The following is a 13,101-nucleotide window of genomic DNA, read 5'->3' as shown; positions in this document are numbered from 1 at the left end:
AAGAAGAAAGTCATGACGCTGCGGCGCTCACCAAGAGAGATGTTTTAATTTTCCTCAGAGAAACTGAAACTTTCTCTAAATTCACTGTTTTTACATACACAGTATAAGCGCTCTTTTTCCGTTTTGAACGGATGCTTCATATCTCCACCGTTAAGTGGCTTTTCTTCAAACCCTTATGGTTTTATACAAATATTTCAACCTCATTAGCTAAGATGTTCGCATTGTTTAATTTTAGAAACCGATTGGTTTCTATCAATCACGTGGACAAAAACTAAAATGCATCCTATATCAAGACATTAATTTATAATGCGGACTGTCCTTTACTACTGTCAGAGGATATTCGCGGTGTTACAGTTCGTGGTTTTTCCGGTGTCCATAATTTTGTCTTTAGTAATTCAACCAGTGACATTGTTCGCTTTTTTTTGTTGAAAGTACTAAGGTCTCGCATAAGAAGAAGAGGTCAGTCTATGACCGCGTGCCATACACACGACAGACAAAAGAAGATGTCATAGTTCTCTGTGAGGAAACCGGAGGAAGTGTAACTGATCACTCCGCGCTTACTTTTCAAGAGATGTAATTAGTATTACGAAAGCCCAGCCGTTAAATTAGTTGAGAAGTATTGTTAGGCTTTCAAATGAGCTCCAACAACATTCCCTTTGAAAGCTAAATATTTTGTCATTGCGATTTCACAAACTCATAATTAAATCCTTTTATAAATGTGGGAGAAGGGAGATTGCAATCTTTTTACTTCCATCACGTCATCAGTTACTGGGAAAATGACAACCAAAACATTTCTCTATCTCTTATACGGTCAAAAACGTGCAGAACAGTATCATATGGTTTTAAAGTTAGTCAAGATGTTTTTAGGGGAAAAGTACAAAATGTTTTTGTCGTTTCACTTTCAGAAGTATCAGCTGAGACATTGATAATTTTGTATTGTTTTGTTAGAATAACTGTACCGTAACTTAAGCTTTAACTTTACGGTTACTTGAGGGATAAGTAACTTTTAATTCCAAAGGCAATTGCTAATTACTAATTTGTCCTGTCCTTTCCTGATACTATTAAGTCATGGCATGTTGTGCGAAGATTGGCACCAGAGTGAAATGAATTCGGCGCAAAGCTTTGTGGCCTCACAATTGTTTTCTCATCAGCTAAGAATAGATTCGTTTTCAGTGACATTAATCTGATAAGTGAGCTCGTTACTTGGTAATAGCTTGCGACAACAATATTTTGCTACAACTCATGGAATAATGTTATCTGTCAGCCGTTAAATGGCCAAACTTTAGCCGTTAGCCGTAAAAGCCATCACCCCATTGAGACCCTCCTTCCATTACAGTGAGCCCATCGTTCTCAAATGCGACTTGTTTGGCTTTGACCGTGTAAACTTGTAAAAAGAAATTTTCCGAATCTCGAGAAATCACGTAATGTTGATATCAATACTAAATTAAACGGGAAGCAAGCTTGTCAAGCTTGCAATTCTTTTTTTTTCGAAGACAAGGGAGAACCTTAGTCATATATAATTTTCATCTTTCACATAATCGCTCGGTGCTAGTGCCCTCTAGTTGCAAGTTTCTCGCAATTGTCTGAGGAAAAGAGGAAACAAAAATGTTAAATCAGCGCGAATTGCCGTTGTGAGTTTTCAGGAGAGTGCATACGGGATGCGGGGATCCTACAACGTAACGGTAGTTCAGTCCATTTCCCCCACCTCTCTCCCTCCTCAAAAGAAATATGAATAACTATTTGCAATAACTATTGATTATTACTGAGAGTCAAGCTACCTCACTCTCTCTGTAATGTAATTTTCTTGTTGCCATATTTCAGTAACTGGATGAACGCCTTCAAAGGTAACACCAGTGATGTGGTTAATTTCGAGCAGATTACAGATCCACTGCGTTCTTTTCTTTTTTAATTTTTTATTATTTTTTATTAGTATTATTATAATAGTTACTATTTTTGTCTTCGATGCAAATCACACCCGCAAGAAAATGAAAAGTTTATGAGCACAATGGGTGAATTTCCACCCATAAGAAGCTTATTGTTTAAAGACAGAAGCTTTAGTTGTACTCTCGATCTGATCGATCTCGTGTTGCAAATCCAACCGGTCCAAAAGAGATGAATACTGAAGCCTGACGTTTCCCGTTAAACAGAGCAAGATGTTTCATTTTTGGATGCTCAAATCCATCATCGGTTAGAAAGTGTGACGTGCCAAACCGAAATACAGTCACTTAGTTTTTCTTTTTCAGTATTTTGGCTTCGATCACGCAAAATCACACCCGCTAGAAAAATGAAAAGTTCACCGTGACCGTGACCGTGACAGTGTCTTCGGAAAACAAGGAGTCGATTGTCGCGCAAAGATAGCTTACCCTCTTAAGAGAGAAACAAGTTTCACCGAATGTGATCCGTTGATGTGTTCCAGTTGTACTTATCCACGCGTCTTCTTCACTTATTATTTTTTGTTTTAATTCGATATTATGAATTCGAACACTTTCAGCTTTATACAAAAAGTTTCCAGCCCGTTTTGGTAACTTCATATATGGGTTCCTGTTTGTAGTGACTTATCGTGAATCCAGAGTCATTCTGTTAACTTTTGTTATTAAAATAACGTTTCCCTTATAACAGGAGAGGATGGCAATGGAAATCTAACGACAGAAGCCATGATAGCTTTCATGAACATCGCCTTTCTAGTTGCCCTGTTCCTGCTCAATTCAGATCGCATTCAGAAAGCCATTGAGATATGCAGCGAATGTTTGATTTTGCTAAATAACACCGATCAAAACAGCAAAGACCAATTTAAAACACTACTGCTACAATTTTACAGCGCCTTCAATTTACTTCTTTTCAAGGCTTATCGTCGTATCTCTGACTACATAAGTGCGGAAAGATACGGAAGGAAACTGCTTGTCTTATACAGCGAGTCTGGTGACTTAGAAAGAGAAGGAGATATAAGCTTAGCTCTTGCAGAGATTGTTGAGAGTCAAAACAGGTTTACAGATGCCAGACAACTTTACGTAAAAGCAGTTAATAGCAAGAGATTAACTGGTGAACAAATTGGCGAAGCAAGCGCCTGCGCAAGATTCGGAATTATGCTTCATAAACTTGGCGAGAACCTAAAAGCGAAGGAGCATGTTGAGAGAGCCCTTGCCATAGCAACCGAAATTGGCGACAAAGAAGGAGAAGCTTCCTGTTGCGAAAACCTAGGAACGTTGCTTCAGTTACTCGGGGAATGCGACAAGGCTAAACAGTATTTCAAAAAAGCGCTTCTCATCAGAACTGAAATTGGCGACAGAAAAGGAGAGGCAACTGACTATGGAAACCTAGGAACTGTGTTTCACTCTCTCGGGCAATACGAAAAGGCTATAGAGAATCTCCGAAAAGCGCTTGTCATAAAATCTGAAATTGGCGACAGAAAAGGAGAGGCATCATGCTATGGAAACCTGGGAACTGTGTTTCACTCGCTCGGGCAATGCGACAAGGCTATAGAGTATCTCCAAAAAGCGCTCGTCATCAGAACTGAAATTGGCGACAGAAGAGGAGAAGCATTATGTTATGGAAACTTAGGAACTGTGTTTCAGTCGCTCGGGCAATACGACAAGGCTAAAGAGTATCTCCAAAAAGCACTTGTCATCAGAACTAAAATTGGCGACAGGGAAGGAGAGGCAACTGACTACAGAAACCTAGGAACTGTGTTTCATTCTCTCGGGCAATATGACAAGACCAAAGAGTATCTCCAAAAAGCGCTTGTCATCACAACTGAAATTGGCGACAGAAGAGGAGAAGCATCATGTTATGGAAACCTAGGAAATGTGTTTCAGTCGCTCGGGCAATATGACTTGGCTAAGGAGTATCTCCAAGAAGCCCTCGCCATCAGAACTGAAATTGGCGACATAAGAGGAAAAGCATCATGTTATGGAAACCTAGGAACTGTGTTTCAGTCGCTCGGGCAATACGACAAGGCTAAAGAGTATCTCCAAAAAGCGCTTGTCATCAGAACTGAAATTGGCGACAGAAGAGGAGAAGCATCATGTTATGGAAACCTGGGAATTGTATTTCAGTCGCTCGGGCATTATGACATGGCTAACGAGTATCTCCAAAAGCGCTCGTCACCAGAGCTAAAATTGGCGACAGGGAAGGAGAAGCAACTGACTACGGAAATCTTGGTACTGTGTTTCAGTCGCTCGGGCAATACGACAAGGCTAAAGAGTATCTCCAAGAAGCCTCGCCATCAGAACTGAAATTGGCGACAGAAGAGGAGAAGCATCATGTTATGGAAACCTAGCAACTGTGTTTCAGTCGCTCGGGCAATACGACAAGGCTAAAGAGTATCTCCAAAAAGCGCTTGTCATCACAACTGAAATTGGCGACAGAAGAGGAAAAGCATCATGTTATGGAAACCTAGGAAATGTGTTCAGTCGCTCGGGCAATACGACAAGGCTAAAGAGTATCTTCAAGAAGCCCTCGCCATCAGAACTGAAATTGGCGACAGAAGAGGAAAAGCATCATGTTATGGAAACCTAGGAAACTGTATTTCAGTCGCTCGGGCAATACGACAAGGCTAAAGAGTATCTCCAAAAAGCGCTTGTCATCACAACTGAAATTGGCGACAGAAGAGGAGAAGCATCATGTTATGGAAACCTAGGAATTGTATTTCAGTCGCTCGGGCATTATGACATGGCTAACGAGTATCTCCAAAAGCGCTCGTCACCAGAGCTAAAATTGGCGACAGGGAAGGAGAAGCAACTGACTACGGAAATCTTGGTACTGTGTTTCAGTCGCTCGGGCAATACGACAAGGCTAAAGAGTATCTTCAAGAAGCCCTCGCCATCAGAACTGAAATTGGCGACAGAGAAGGAGAGGCAACTGACTACGGAAACCTAGGAACTGTGTTTCAGTCGCTCGGGCAATACGACAAGGCTAAAGAGTATCTCCAAAAAGCGCTTGTCATCACAACTGAAATTGGCGACAGAAGAGGAAAAGCATCATGTTATGGAAACCTAGGAACTGTATTTCAGTCGCTCGGGCAATACGACAAGGCTAAAGAGTATCTCCAAAAAGCCCTCGCCATCAGAACTGAAATTGGCGACAGAAGGAGAAGCATCATGTTTTGGAAACCTAGGAACTGTGTTTCAGTCGCCTCAGGCAATACGACAAGGCTAAAGAGTATCTCCAAAAGCGCTTGTCATCACAACTGAAATTGGCGACAGAAGAGGAGAAGCATCATGTAATGGAAACCTAGGAACTGTGTTTCAGTCGCTCGGGCAATACGACATGGCTAACGAGTATCTCCAAAAAGCGCTTGTCATCAGAACTAAAATTGGCGACAGAGAAGGAGAGGCAACTGACTACGGAAACCTAGGAACTGTGTTTCAGTCGCTCGGGCAATACGACAAGGCTAAGGAGTATCTCCAAGAAGCCCTCGCCATCAGAACTGAAATTGGCGACATAAGAGGAAAAGCATCATGTTATGGAAACCTAGGAACTGTGTTTCAGTCGCTCGGGCAATACGACAAGGCTAAAGAGTATCTCCAAAAAGCGCTTGTCATCAGAACTGAAATTGGCGACAGAAGAGGAGAAGCATCATGTTATGGAAACCTAGGAACTGTGTTTCAGTCGCTCGGGCAATACGACAAGGCTAAAGAGCATCTCCACAAAGCGCTCGTTATCAGAACTGAAATTGGTGATAAGGAAGGGGAGGCAGCAGATCTTGCAAACCTTGGAGTTGTGTCTAGAACTGTTGGAGATTATGAAGCTTCGGAAGTATGCTTGGAGAAAGCTTTATCCATATCTAGAGATATTGGAGACAGAAGAAAAGAGTTCCAAATCCTTCAAGAGCACGCTATTTTGTATTTATTTCAAAATAAACTCAAAGACTCCCTTTTGTGTCTTCACCTGTGCATTGAAAAGTATGAGGAGCTGAGATCTTTCTTGGGCGCCAGTGATCAGTTCAGAACATCATTTCTGGAGGACTCAGGAACATTTACCCACAAGCTGCTTTCTAAGTTGCTTTGTGCCACCGGAAATTCTCGGGATGCTCTTTACGTTGAGGAGTTGGTTCGAGCCAGAGGCCTATCATACTTGATGACAGAGAAGTACTCGGTTGAAACGCACATCTCTGCTAATCCACAATCTTGGTTTGGCATTGAAGACATCTCTAGAAAGGAAGACAACTGTACTTGTCTGTACATTTCTTATTTTCAAAATGATTTGCATTTGTGGATCTTGAAAACAAGTGGAGTCCTTCACTTTAAAAGAATATCTGTGGAAGAGAATCTAGTTCAGGCTGGGTTGCCCAAAGATTTGCCTTTAAGTAAATTTTTGGCAGATTGTTTGCAACCTCTCTCCCTCGGGCAAAAGAGCTCAGCAAGATTGCGACTCGTGGAGGAACACGAGGACAAGAACGAAGGAGTCATTTCAAGTCTATCTTTGTGTTACAAAATGTTTATTGCCCCCGTTTATGATTTGCTTGAGGAGCCTGAAGTCATAATCGTCCCTGACCGCTGTTTGTACCAAGTTCCGTTTGCTGCTCTCCGTGAAAAGGAGGGGGCCCAATACCTGTCGGAGGACTCATAGGATCCGTGTCATTCCTTCTTTGACAACACTCAAGATCATTCAAGATAGTCCAGAGGATTATCACAGCAACACTGGTGCCTTGATTATAGGCAATCCCAAGGTTGATGGGCTGCAACCATTGCCAGGTGCAAGAAAGGAAGCGGAGATGATCGGACGACTGGTGGGTGTTCCGCCTCTACTAGAAGAGGAAGCAACAAAGCAGGCGGTACTTGAGCGGATAAGTTCAGTGAGCCTGATACATTTTGCTGCCCATTGTAACGCCGAGAGGGGAGAAATTGCCCTCTCTCCCATTCCTGCTCCTAACGGTCGAAACGCTATCCTACCACAGGAAGCTTACATGTTGACGATGGCTGATGTCTCACGAGTAAAAATCAGAGCTAAACTGGTGGTGCTTAGCTGCTCTCACAGTGGAAGTGGACAGATGAGAGCCGAGGAAGTTATAGGAATTGCCCGCGCGTTCTTAGGATCCGGTGCTCGCTCTGTGTTGGTTGCGCTATGGACCATTTCAGACTCAGCAACAGAGCAGCTGATGAGTCGGTTCTACAAACACCTTGTTGAAGGAGAAAGTGCCGGTGAATCCCTTCATCAGGCCATGAAGTGGATGAGAAAAAAACGGCTTTACCAAAGTGTCTGAGTGGGCTTCGTTTACGCTGATTGGAGATGATGTGAGGCTCGAGTTTGGCAAGCAGAGGTAAGACTCGGTGAGGACAGGTATTTCATAAATTAAAGTTAAATTAGATGTGAAGGTGGCTTTGACTTACTGGTCGCTGACTGTCGGCGGTGATCCTTTGTCACCTTGAAAATCAAAGTTGGTTTTATACCCTTTTTTTGTTTCTTTCAAAAAATAACAATTTATTCTTCCTGTTGGGTGTAAAATATAGAATCTCGAAAGGGCCTCTCTGCCAATCAGATGCAAGTGTACATTTGCCTACGTATTACGCCTGGTAGAACTGTATTTTCTTTATTTAAGAAATGTTGATAAAGTTATTTATAATTGTTTTTTTTTACGTTTGTTACAGGAAAGAAGATGAGAATAGCTCGAAGGAAACAGACCTTAGAGACTTTTCGACGGATAACCAAATATAATAAGTAGAGAAAATACTCTATCCGTTATTTTATTGTGTAATTAAGGAAAGGGCAACCTCAAATTAAGGACATTAATTTCAATTTTTTACATTCTCTTTTCCGATCTTCTCAGAAGGAGGTATTGGTTACGTATCCGAGAATATTTTTTCTGCACAAAAATTGTCTTATCCGGCCGATATAATTAGCACGAAACATTATTGACTTAGGGCTCTTAAGCAAAGTGAAATCAGCAAAGTTAAAACAGTAGTTTAAGCATCAAAAACGAACCAGTTAAGTCTTACAGGGTTTTCTTACAAAGCCTTTTGTTATAGGTTTCGTTAACAGAATCCTAAATTTTTTTATTAAAATCTTTACGAAAAGCTTTTCTTTTGGTCAGTTCCAGTTCTACTTCTGAGTGCTTAAAAGATTGGAAAAAAAATTCATGGATTTCCAAATAGAACCATCGAAAAAGCTTTCAAGGTCAAAAACTTAATCAGTATCAAGTGGAAAAATTACGGCAGCAATATTTTGAAACTGGTTCAACAAGTCACTTAGGCATTGTAATGTTTGAGTTAAAGTATGTTTGCATAGTGATTTAATTGTTTTTAATTCAGATCATTGTCAAAATGTTGTTTAGGGAATCAAAATATTCTTGTTTTTTAGCACACTTTATACAATTTTTGGCAAAGTTTCTAAAGGGATTATGTAGTAATTTCAAAGACGCTAAAATAAAAGACGGCTTGAGAGAAATCTTAGAAAATATCGTGAGCGTTTGTTTTAACCAGGTTACAGAGTAAAACAGATAGCACTGTTGTTCACTGTTAAGGCGGCAAGGTGGTGGGATAAATGATGCAAGTGGTAGGAGTGTCTGCATGCGGTCCACGCATGTGCGCATGAGGAATTCTCATTCCTACCCCAACCTACACGTCCCACCCCCCTCCCTCCTCCACTTCGCTCTGCTTCAAAAAGGAAATTAAAGAGATGAATTCTTCCTGCGTTTGTTTGGAAACCTTTCCGTGAGCTATGTTTCAAACCACCGACCCCTTCGTATCGTGTACGGTCAATACGGAAGACAGTTCTCAGAATCCTGATTAACCGACCTCGCGATGTTGAGTCATTGGGTGCTATAGAGACTAATCTTTACATAGAAGTAAAACATCAAATAAAAGAACCATTGAAGGTGCGTTGGCCCTGTACGAGAAAATTAAGATTTAGCAAAATTTAGAAGTCATTTTGAAATTTTGTAAGCGACCAGCTTTTGTTTCTGTTGTGGTAGAAAAAGTTTTTAAAACATTTGACAATAATTTCATGGGGCTCACCTCGCCGCATCGTCGGCAATTTTCGTCAGTCAGAGTCAAGACAGGCCAAGCTAAGTGACATTGCCCTCCCGTAAAATAACTTTCCAAAGAATAAATGTGGCGAGCGTGAGCAAATGCAAATTTTTTCATTACTGTGATAAAAGGACAATGACGTACTTTATTAGATATTTACGTTATCAAACTGTTGATTCTGACAGGGTGAGCCTAACTTTTCTGTCGAGGTCGACGTGACTTCAAATTAAAAGCGTTTTTTGACGGAACAAACTGAGAAGGTAAAAACTTTTATTTATCTCCCACGCGTTTGGTGGGAGATAAATGCAGGGAGGGGGAGGGTGGTCCATTTCACCCCCGGAAAAAAACAAAACAGAAACCAGTTTGTCTTTTTGAGTTTTGGGGTAGACCCTTGAAACCGGCAAAGTTTCATTGGAATCAGTGAGATGGCACGTAGCAAGACTGCCTGGTGCTCTCGTGGACACACTCTTAATCATCAAATCACCAAAGGCTAGTAGCAACATCCATGTTGATGTGCAAAGCAGCCTCAGGCATGACAGAATTTATCTTGCTTTATTTGATAGAATAGCCAAACAGAATTAGATATTTTACTTATAAATCAAGTTGAAGGAGTTCTTTTCTGTGGATAAATAAAGTTATCAATCAGTCATTCAATCGGCTGCTCGCTACCACCCTCCCGACCCCCCTTATGTCGTACTGAAGTGCCCCAGTATACCTTTTGTTAAAGAAAAATTCACATTTCTCTTCACTTGCACACAATTGAACTTTCTTGTGCCTATCAAGAAATTAAAATTTTGAAGATAAAATAGTATTTGATAGGTAACAGGTGTAACAGATGATGTCGTTCCCTAGTCTCGTACCCACTGTGTAACTGATATAAAGGCTTGGCCGGCCGCACAAGGCCTGGGTACGAGACAAGTTGCCTTCCTGGACGGTCGCACCAAGTTCCGTCGCCTCGAAACATGGTTGCGTCACCTCAAACTTTAAGTTACGTTACCCCCAACTTGAAGTTCCTCAGTAATCGGGCAAAAATATCCGCTCGCGCAAGTTCCTAACTTAGAGCGGCTCCATCTTTGATTATAATTAAACTGAACACTTTGATTTTAATTAGAAAAAACTGATTCTTTCATCACTCGCTCCAATCCTTCTGGAGCGCTGTAATCTTAAAAAGGATAATTCTTCGATCACCGATGCAAATAAAAGCTCGATAATCAAATAACAATAGATGTTATTTAGCACAGTCTAATAAGGGGGAATGTTTAGCTTGTACAGTGGATAGTTGTACCAATTTGTAATACTATCGTTGTTTTTCTCTGTTTCATGCAATGGAGTACTGTCGTCAGCATACAGCTTCACAGGCATTTTGGTACCATAATAGACGTTGTCTTGGAGCACGTGATGTTGAGAAAGATCGCCATTGGTCAGCCAGATACATATGTAATTAGTGGGGTCGCTTACTCCAAGGATCTCAAATACATTAGCGGAGTAAGTGATGTTCCAATCTATTCCAATATCATGGGGCTCGTAATAATAGATACCACTTGTGAGATGACCAGGATTGGTTCGTTGCACGATGTGATTTCTGTAGATGACAACGTTCTTCAAACCATTAAAGAGACATGGATTGATTGTTCTGTGAGTATACAAAAAAACCTGTGTCGTCGAGGTAATTACGGGCAACCAATAGATTTTTTCCATTTCGAGCTTTAATGCCCCCTGAATAATCCGCTGGCCAGCCTCTGACGTAATTACTTACAACTTCCATCATATTGAAGCCTTTGAGGTACATCACGTGGTCTCGGAAACGACCTGTGTTTGGGCTTCCGTTGAAGATATTTTTCACGATTCTCATCCTTTCGTCGCACGCTTCATAACAACAACTTTGAAAGAAGCCTTGATCAGATTCCAGATTGTAATGAGTCATAAGGAATTCTAATTTTTGTTTTTGATCTCGCCAGTACCATGCTGGCTCAACTTTGGTGGCTAACCAGCCTATCTTGCCTAAATCCAGCCCACATATGTTTTCTCTCACCTCTACACCCACAGTGAAGGTAAATTTTGAAGCAACTCCATACGCATTAGAATCGCGCAAAAAGATGTTTCTGTACACATTACTGTTTCTAAGGTCCATCATTTCCAACTGCTCCCTCTCAGCGTTTCTCGGAGTTGGCCTTCCGGATGAAAAGAATACACAGCTGTTTATGGTAACGTTACTCATAGCTGTTGGTCCAGGGACTTCTCGATTGACTCCACCGTCAAAATTCACACGAATTCCGTCGAAGTACACATTATTCAATGAAACCGATTTCACTGGTGAAGCATTGTAAACTTGAAAAACATAAGGAGTTGAGGACTTGATAACTGCGATACCGCTCTGTGTTCCGTGAAGTTCCACCGGGCCAGGGATGGCGATATTACTGCTTACTAGGTATTCACCTCGAGGGAAGAATACCTTATTATTTTTGGAACTTGCAGCGTGATTAACGATGGCCTGAATGGCAGACGTGTCGTCCGAGATTCCATCCCCAACAGCAGCAGTTAAGAATCTGCCAGGATGCTTCACGTTTGTCATTCCAGCGGGTATGTTCTCTGGTTCCGACGCTAAATAGTTTGGACGTAGTAGAAAAAACTCTCCATCATCGACTTCACTCGATTTCTGTTTGATAACGTATTGCCGCTCTCCCTCGCGTCCAAAAAATGTGTTCTGTGCCGTGCTTTCTCTACCAAATGCCTTTCGGGCACAACTTATCCCCATCCTTAAACAAAACAAATCAACATTGCATTAGGATTCATCGTTTGGCCAAACAAAGCAATTACCATATCTTACGCATCAACCGAACTCGGGTAAACCCCAGGATTTTTCACGAAAACAAGAGATTCGCACGGGAACCAACGGGCGTACAAATACTTTGCCGATGTTTCACTCGCCCTGAATTTAATGAAAAGGAAACAACTCTGATAACAAAAAGAGTACCGGTGAGTTAAATAGTTGCATGGAAGTTGCTAGCAAAAACAACAAAACTTTGGATCTAGCTTTCACTTGCATGTTCCAGGTTCCATAAACGGCAAATGATTTAGAGAAACCTTTAGTTACACGCCTGAAGCATTTTCTAAGAAATCGAGTGATTAAACTCTTCGGATAATCAGATTCGGAGCTGGGAAAAATTTTTGGCAAAAATTGCAATGACGTGACATATTCGTTGATTTCACAATTTTCAACAAGATTTTGGCATGCCATTGCCTTTGGCAGAAATTTATGCGCAAACCGTTTTTGGTAAGCTTAAGTACATTGAATAGCCAGCTTTAAAAATCATCGGGCAGATGTGTGATAAGACGAAACAATAGCACAAACAATAACTTTTGCGCGGCCTTTGTTTTTTAGCAGGGTAATTTAGCATTATCAACTGAGTTGTTACGTAAATTGGCCACCGTAAAGAGTTTAAAAGCTGACGTTTCGAGCGTAAGCCCTTCGTCAGAGGGATTGGAGGAACTGTGGATTGTGTATGGGTTTAAAAAATGTTTGTGCAGAAAATGGAGCTACGCTATATTAGTGGGAATGTGGTGACGGGAAAACAACTTTTCAAAAAATTAGTTAAATGAAAAGCGCTAGTTGATACCGCGGGGATTAAGAGTGCCGATTCGAAAGATAAATTTGCACGAAGGGCTAACGCTCGAAATATCAGCTTTTAAACTCTTTACGGTGGCCAATTTACGTTCTCAAGTCAATTGATAATACGTAATTACCCTGTTACACTCTCCCACCGACGTAGCACACATCAGTTCTTTAGAAACTTACCCCCTTTATTCCTTTGTCTCTTAACCCAGCCCTGATAAGTTAATGAGCTATGCCATTATTCCCCGAGGGAAGTGGCACAAAATCACGACCAATTAAAACCATCTCGTGTACGCCTCGCTGCTTCTATTACAGATCTAGAATTTTTTCGCTACTGCAAGTAAATGTCTCGAGAACAATAGGCATTTTGCATGCGCGATGGAATGCTTTCCATTTTAAATCACATCATTTCTATTGACACTCACCCAAGCTCGAAGATCACACTCACAAACAAAACCACTTCTGGTCCTCTCATCATGTGAAAGTGCTCGACAAAAGACAAACACTTTTCAGTGTTCCTAACAA

At 41.2% G+C, this 13,101-nt stretch overlaps 1 protein-coding gene and 1 pseudogene across 1 annotated transcript; one reads left to right on the top strand and one right to left on the bottom strand.

Annotated features, from left to right (window-relative positions):
- Positions 1-2,005: 2,005 nt before the first annotated feature.
- On the top strand, positions 2,006-4,232 carry LOC136279037 (tetratricopeptide repeat protein 28-like). The gene is made up of 2 exons (XM_066162390.1): positions 2,006-2,009; positions 2,620-4,232. The coding sequence occupies exons 1-2, from the start codon at positions 2,006-2,008 to the stop codon at positions 4,230-4,232; spliced, it is 1,617 nt and encodes a 538-aa protein (XP_066018487.1).
- Positions 4,233-10,205: 5,973 nt separating this feature from the next.
- LOC136278903 (uncharacterized) lies at positions 10,206-13,051 on the bottom strand (annotated as a pseudogene).
- Between the last annotated feature and the right edge of the window lie 50 nt (positions 13,052-13,101).

Source organism: Pocillopora verrucosa, chromosome 2, assembly GCF_036669915.1.
Source record: "Pocillopora verrucosa isolate sample1 chromosome 2, ASM3666991v2, whole genome shotgun sequence".
Lineage (NCBI taxonomy): Eukaryota > Metazoa > Cnidaria > Anthozoa > Scleractinia > Pocilloporidae > Pocillopora > Pocillopora verrucosa.
Note: the sequence above shows the minus strand (reverse complement) of the source record. Positions and strands in the feature narration are given on the sequence as shown.